The following is a 7,752-nucleotide window of genomic DNA, read 5'->3' on the forward strand; positions in this document are numbered from 1 at the left end:
TGAGTCACATCTCGTATACTATATAAACTATATGAGGATCAGTTAGATGTATGTGGATTAGGTAGGAGGGAGAAGACCAATAAGCTAATGTAAGAAGATAAAGGTAACAATGTTGTCACCATGCTATCAAGACATCAAGTCTACAGTATCTATTAGATGTCAGAATTTATCAAAACTTTATACCATATATCAACTTTATACCAGAATAAATTTGAATAACATTGTGTCCAGGAGGAGAGTACCCATCTTTATAGCTTTTCAACATGTATTGGCTGTAGCATAATGTGGGAATGAAACTCACAACAAAGCAACAGTGAATGCAGGTCTCACGTGAGGAACCATATCAGGTACCATTTCACCTTTTATCAGAGCCTTTGAAGGGACTTACTAAATTATTGAGCACATATATAGCACTAGCCTCTCTTATGCAATTGCTGAACTGCTTCTCTTTGATGAGGCAGCGGATGTCAGATGGTAGTGATGAGAGGCGGTGGTCTAGTGGCAGAAACTTGGACTATGGGCAGAGAAGGTCTCTGGTTCGTCTCTGGTCCAACTCCACGGAGAGACAACAAAAGACGAACCTGGATTGACATGTCCAAAAATCCAAGAGTCTCCCTACCCTGTCTAGTGCCCCTCAGCAAGGCACCTTACTCCCCCAACATCTTCTCCCCGAGCGCCGTACATGGCTGCTCACTGCTCTGTGTGTCCTGCACACAGATGAATTAAATGCAGAGGTTAAAGTTACCTACCATTGCATGAGTGTGTTGTGCATGTCTGTGCATGTGTTTGGTATAAATAAACATATCTTATCTTATGATGATGATGCAACTCACAATTGGTTTTGAACATAAATGCAAGAAATCCTTACCATAGAGAGAGCAAGTTGCCGCAAACAAGAAACATTGATTTATTCAATTTTGTATTGAAAAGAGCAACACTCAAAATCTACTTTTCTTTTAAAGACAATTATCTTGATGTGATCAGCTCTCATCAGTGATGACATGTAACAGCTATGTGTTTCTCTCTTCACCCTGACTGTGACCTAACCTGATCCATTCCAAAGGGATTGCTATTTTTGTTATTGCACAAAAAAAATAACCAATGGCATGATTATACTTATTGCTAAGTTGCTGTCTTGTCTTTGTCATTGGCTTGTGGGCCTGAGGGTCACCATCCATTGATCTATACTATTTGGTTTACATTTCTGTTCTCTGATTTAACGTTTCATTTCTGATGATTTTTGTTTTTGTTTTTGATTGCCTGTTTTCCAGATGACAGCGAATATGACATCATGAGGCTGATGATTCTTCGATCTAGCTGCCACACACTTACTGGACCATGGATGACACCACTGCATCATTAAGAGCTTCTCTCAGCACACATTACTCACATGTCTGTTTAGGTTCTTGGCAATAATAATATTGAATGTTGTATTACCAGAGGAGACGAGCTGATGTTAACTGTGTCTTATACAGTAATAAGTGAGATCACCAAGAGAAACCAGTCACTGCTGTTAGCTTAAGTCTGAAAAATCGGTGTGTCCAAGACGACTGCTGCATTTTATCACTTTAGTGCCCCAGACTGGGGTGATAAGGGGTCAAGAGAACGTGAGAAGGGTAACAAGTGAAGGCACTTGAAGCTTCATGTTACACTGTTGTCCATGGACACAAGGAATGTTTCATCTGGACTCAGATAGTTATAAATTACATTCAATTTGTAATTTTAACATACATTATCTCAAGCCACTTAACATCGAAGGCCGAGACGTAACAATTTAAGAGAAACCTAACAGTTCCCACAATGAACCAGCACTTAAGCGACTGTGGAGAGAATTTACTCCCTAATTAGCAAGAAGAAACCTCCAGCAGAACCAGACTCGTCGGCAGTGTGGGCGGCCATCTGCCTCGACCGGTTGGGGTGAGCAGAGAAAAATTGGGAAGAGAGGATAAGGTGGGTAGAAAAGAGGGGAAAGAAGAGAGAGACCAGGCATACTTGTGTAACCATCATATTTAAGATCTGTCAGACTGGTTGTTATAGTAGCAATAATGATTATAGTGATATTTATAGATATAATTATGCTATCAATGATAGCAGCACAAGTTCATAATAATAATAATAATAATAATAATTGAGTGTTCAATCTGGATCCTGCAGCTCTGGAGTAAGAGCAGGTATTGTCTTCTCTTCTCTTATCGTTAACGTTATTGCTGTCAGGGGAAGAGGAAAAGACAGAATCCTTCAGTATCTCGAGATGTGGATTGCTTATTATCTAGACATGGAACTTTTTGTCTAAATGGTTTGTTTTGGCTCATTTACATGAGCTTGAAGTGTGACCAGTCAACACAGAGATAAAAGGGATTTTGTGGTGGGAGTGGGGGGCTGTGCCCTCTTTAACACCTAATTGCCACACCCATAAGGTGCGATTAGGCATCTCACTTTTAAATACAATGCTACAGTAATGATCAAGGCTACCTTAAAATCAGACAGAATGAGATATTGAACCAAAACTTCCACAACCGTTTCGTTTTATTTTGCAGTTGAGCTGAAGAATATAAGAGTGGAGATAAGTCTCTTTGTAGCAAAACCTGAATGTGAATAATTTCTCTTGTACCTCACATCTGCGTTTCTCTGGGCTATTAAATCATCGTTAGGGGTCTTGGTGCTGTGCCCACCCACCGAAGGAAGATTTCAGGGAGGGACTTTGCCTCTCAACATTTAACCAGTGAGCAGCCTGATCCCGGAGAGGCAGAGGGCTTTTCAAAACCTGGAATTAACCGGAGCAGAGCTGCACAGAGCCGGGAAGCGCTCACGTTTGAACCCCCAGGGATGCGCAGGCTTTCTGTTTCTAATGGGTGTACCTGGGGGTGATGCACAGCGCGGATCTGTAGAAGAGCTCTTCACCACTCAGTCAGCTGGACCAGGGGGTTTGGTGGCCTGCATGTGAAGGGACATAACTCCGCGGTGGTTCTACTAGAGACTCTGTTGGTGTGGATGGACAGGTCACAAGTGCATACGCAACTGTGTGGCAGCACCGCTGGATTTACGCACCGCATCCAACTTGGACTATCTGCTTCCTCTCTTGTCGGGTGAAATAAGGAGGATGTATGGAATAAACCAGCGCTGTATTTATATGTAAGTCGTCGGGTTAAAGCTGTAGAATGAAATACTCAGATTTTTTTATTTACTCAAATACGATAACATCTCTCCATGTTTTCTTGCCCCTGCAGATCATTTCACTTTTTCGTGCTGTGGTGCCATGCTCAGGTAAGAACTAAATTCTGAATGACACTATTAAAAGTTATCTTCTAAAGTACGATTTAAAAAACAATTGGAATTGAAAAGAAAGTTGGTTTTAAGTTGTGATATCCTACTTGTGAATATCTCATTGTGTAGTAGATATTGTTAACTTTATTTGTGTGATGGGGAGATTCCTCTTCGTACACCCTGTCTTGTAAAACTGGCTATATACTCATTTATCTCAGATTAGACAGAAAAAGAATTATGTATTTTATTTTTCCCTGTACATGAAAGGGGGAGAATCACCCGTCTCCTAATTTTAAGCAGTACGTGAGGACGCAGGGCGCAGTGACGGACCAGCTGAGCCGCAGACAGATCAGGGTGTACCAGCTCTACAGCCGCACCAGCGGGAAACACGTCCAGATTCAGGGCAAACGGGTCACCGCTACCGCTGAGGATGGAAACATGTACGGTAAGAGCTGACCCGAGGCCCGCTGCTGGCCCTGCAACACATGTGGCTGTGGTTGTAGCTTTTGCCACGGAGCTGTACTTATTAACAGAGATGATCCTTCAGCAGTATTTTCATTAGAGGCATTCACCACTGTAGGTCTGCACGGCAGAGAACACAATTCGTTTTTTAATGGTAGCTAGAGCAGTTTTAGACAATTCCCATCCTCCACCATGGCATTGAGCTAAGCATCCAATTTTCTGAATAATAAGTAAATGTACCACTGATCTCTGAAAAACACAGAAGATGTTTAAAGGCAATTAACCTGAGAAATCCCACAAATCCCCAAGAACTTCTGCATGAAAAATTAGTAGATTGCTGAAATATATTCGTAACCTCTTTTTTCTTGTTGAAATCAGATGGGAATTAATCAATCTATGTACTTAATTTTTAGGGAAATTATATCGGTAGGTAACATCCATATATATTTATAGTACAATTTTACACTTGAGTCATGTTGTACCACAATATGCTTTGTCACTGCGGCCAACATCTTTGTCTGGGGTTGGAAATGTGGTCAAAACATTCAAAAAAAAAGTATCATGCAACAAACTGAATCTTTTTTTCATCATGATAGTTAGATGAGTCCGCTGGGGATTTGTGTTCGTCATGTGTGGGACTTAAGAGAGTTTAAAAGCTTGGTAATTATTTTTCAGAGAGTCAGATGCTTAGCTCTGACTGAGAGGCACAACTGAGGCTAGTCTGGACCGGTATTTATCTTTTATAAACTGTGCATATTGGCAACTTCAAATTTGCAGGGAAACCTGTTGCATGTTGAGGGTCTAGGCTTTACAAAGATTGTAATTTTTGAACCACATTTGTCACACGAAAAGGGGTCTTGCAATAAAAGACAAACATAGAAATGTTTAAAGTTTCTTTAGAGAAGGGAATCAAATGTCATGTTTCGGTCCCTGACACTGGGCACAAAGCCTCTGCTGGGGACTGATGTCCTCAGGCACAACCAGCAGTTTCACCTCCTACCTGCGTGTCCCTCTGTGAGGTGTTTTCAGGCCTATATGTTAATTCAGCCTCCCTGCTGTATCCATGAATCCATCGTCTGGCGAGTTAACGGCTGATTAGGGCAAGTCCTTTGTCTCCATAGCCCCAATAAACAAGCCTGTTGTAATGCCCAATGACTGTAATTCACTGCAGGACAGAATCAGTTGAGAATGTATATTCTGCTGCCAATACAACTCTTTAATGTTCAATCATCCGCTCACTGATGATTTGTTTAGTCTTTCAGCATAGAGTTACATTGAGGAGGGTTACCTGCATTCCAAAAGCCGGTCGATACTGTTGGTTTCAGCCCAGCAGAGCTATTGTCTAATGATAACAATTTAATATACAAGGGATAACAAGCATAACAAGTAAATTTGAACTACTAACACGGAACACAACAAGTAACAGCTTTACAGACTCTCAAATGCTCAAATAAGCTTAAATGAACAAACATCAGACCGGAAACATGATTTATGTCTGACACGTTGCACTTAAGTATCAAATTGTGGATCTTCACTTTGGAGCATTAGTGTCCATAAAAACAGATTGCAGCCTACAGTCAGAATTCTGTTTATTCATCAGTGGAACTGCATGTTTCACTGTGTAGTTTTGGTTTTGGATATTACATGGAACTCTTAATATGACAAAATAATCATTAAAAGAAAATTGATTTCATGGATTCTGGTGTAACTTGACCTTCTTCTCTGCAGCTCGCCTGTTTGTTGAGACAGACACGTTTGGCAGTCGCGTGAGGATAAGAGGAGCAGAAAGTGGGCGCTACCTCTGCATGAACCGGAAGGGTAAACTTGTTGGAAAGGTACAATATATATTCCTTTATCTTTTTAACTTGACAAACAGAGTTAACTTTGATGTTATTTAGCATGGATCAGTTTGGAGTCATTGGTGTGGTAAAATAAAGTTAAAATAAGTAAAAGTAATCACAATGTTATAGTAAGATAATATTAAAAAGCCAAATTCTAAAGTTGCAAGCAAGAATTGTGTCAAATAATCTGAACCATCTTTGAAAACACCTTCACACTTTGCCAGGCAGATAAAATGTAGCAAGAGGATGTAAACACAGTATGATCAGTGTTTTTTACAGTTCCAGCCAAAGAACACAGACATGACTCACTTGTCTTAATCCATTCAAGAGCTAGTTCCTCTTTAGAAGACATATAATCTGTGCTCGGCGTCAGTTTATCAGATCTCACATCCACTAAAATAGACACTGCAGCTCCGATATGAAAGCCTCAGTCCATTGTCATTGTAGTGTCCTAACATGTCAGTCAACCCAAGACATGGGGTGGAAGATGTGATGGAAAAAAAGGAATCCTCTGAGAAGTGAGAGATTGTCGCTCCGCCTTAGAACCACAGCTGAAAGGATTGAGGGGAAAGTACAAACCCCTCATGCACTGCCTGTGTATTTGGTCATGAGTCAACTCACCATTTCCTTCATGGAAATGGAAAAGATGGATCCACATATCTGGCTGACACGAAAACGTACAAATCTATGTCTCCTCCTGCTCGAATGTCTGTTAGAAAGACTAAACACGACACAGAACACAAGTCAAGAGGAAATTACTTTTTTCTTTGATCTGCTAAAATGATAATAAACCACTGACATGTGGCTGTGACAATTTTTCAGCATAGGTTGCGTGTTATCGACATTTCAACAACTGCAGCACATAAAGTTTGTAATCATTGGATTCATATTTTATTACTTAACAGGAGTTAACTGAAATTACAATTTAAATGAAGAGATCGATACCACTCTCAGGTCTGAATATAAGTTATGAGGTACAGCAGCCTTTTAGCTTAGCTTAGCATAAAGATTAGGAAAACACTGGAGTGACCCACCGAGCTAAGGTTGTGGCTGGCAGCAGAATTATGAACCAAGTTGTTGAAAGAAGTGAATTAAATCTTTTAATTTATAAGCCTTCCATTTTTGCTCTGAACCAGTGTACTACACAAACTTACTGCTTGTTATAGGTTCATATTTATTGATAGATATTAGTCAAAAAAGGAAGAAGAAAGAATATGATATCTACCCTCTCAATCATTACACAGACTGTACACACAGCGTTTAATATGAAGGAAAAAAAACGAATTGACCATTGGCTTATTATAAATCATATAACTTTGGTAATATTGGTATTTATAGTAAGTGATCCTTTTGTTTGATGTGTATATGAACAAACAAAACATATATGTTTCATGCCTTGCGAGTCTGTCCATGTTTAACATAAGGAACCATTCTCTCTCCTCATGCAGCCCAATGGTCGGAGCAGGGATTGTATCTTCACAGAGATAGTGCTGGAGAACAATTACACGGCGTTCCAGAATGCCAAGTATGAGGGCTGGTATGTGGCCTTCACCAGGAAAGGGAGGCCCATCAAAGCCTCCAGGACGAGGCAGAACCAGAGAGAGGTCCATTTCATCAAGAGGCTACACACGGGCCCCCCTCCCTTCCCCAACACGAACCAAAGCAAACACTTTGAGTTCATCCGATTTCCGTCCACACGTCGAGCGAAGCGGAACAGGAAATCACATACCTCTTCTTAACACGCAGCAAAAGACATGGACTGATACCAGCTGTGAAATAGGAAGAAACAGATGCAATTTTATTTTTGTATATTTTTGATAGGTAAGCAATGGCGAAAATGCCATAAATGTAGAGTAATATTGCTGTAAAATGGTCACGTGTAAATACTGAAAGAGAGTAAAGCAGATGGATTATATTTAATTGTCCCTTGTGTATGTGTTGTCGTTGGGGGGGGGGACTGTTCAGGACGAAGGGTGTTTAATAACAAAGTGGAGCATGACAGAGACATTATTTTTCCCTAATGCATTAAGGGGTAAATATATTGTTCAGATGAAAAGAATGACCCAAGGATTTAACTTTCTGCATGATAAGTGAACTACATTACAATGGAAATGTATCTTAGTCTGATGCTGTACAAGACAGTCCACACTGTTCAATGCAGGGGGTGAACAAACTGAAATTAAAA

General features: G+C 40.4%; 1 protein-coding gene across 3 annotated transcripts; it reads left to right on the forward strand.

Moving 5' to 3' along the window:
* Positions 1-1,322: 1,322 nt before the first annotated feature.
* fgf17 (fibroblast growth factor 17) lies at positions 1,323-7,482 on the forward strand. 3 transcript variants are annotated; one of them, XM_062379683.1, is made up of 5 exons: positions 1,323-3,132; positions 3,228-3,264; positions 3,562-3,709; positions 5,455-5,561; positions 7,016-7,482. In XM_062379683.1, the coding sequence occupies exons 1-5, from the start codon at positions 3,101-3,103 to the stop codon at positions 7,304-7,306; spliced, it is 615 nt and encodes a 204-aa protein (XP_062235667.1). In that variant the 5' UTR covers positions 1,323-3,100; the 3' UTR covers positions 7,307-7,482. The 3 variants fall into 3 exon arrangements, with proteins under 3 accessions (XP_062235667.1, XP_062235675.1, XP_062235658.1); XM_062379691.1 differs by having other exon boundaries at positions 3,565-3,709; XM_062379674.1 differs by having other exon boundaries at positions 2,441-3,132; positions 3,532-3,709.
* The last annotated feature ends 270 nt before the right edge of the window (positions 7,483-7,752 follow it).

This window comes from Platichthys flesus, chromosome 3 (assembly GCF_949316205.1).
Source record: "Platichthys flesus chromosome 3, fPlaFle2.1, whole genome shotgun sequence".
NCBI lineage: Eukaryota > Metazoa > Chordata > Actinopteri > Pleuronectiformes > Pleuronectidae > Platichthys > Platichthys flesus.

Excerpts from the sequence above, each read along its gene's own strand:
- fgf17 (XM_062379674.1), top strand. The coding sequence starts at position 3,101 with ATGTATGGAATAAACCAGCGCTGTATTTATAT. Across the intron at positions 3,265-3,531 it reads TGCTGTGGTGCCATGCTCAG|GGGGAGAATCACCCGTCTCC; the intron begins GTAAGAACTAAA and ends TGTACATGAAAG. Across the intron at positions 3,710-5,454 it reads TGAGGATGGAAACATGTACG|CTCGCCTGTTTGTTGAGACA; the intron begins GTAAGAGCTGAC and ends TCTTCTCTGCAG.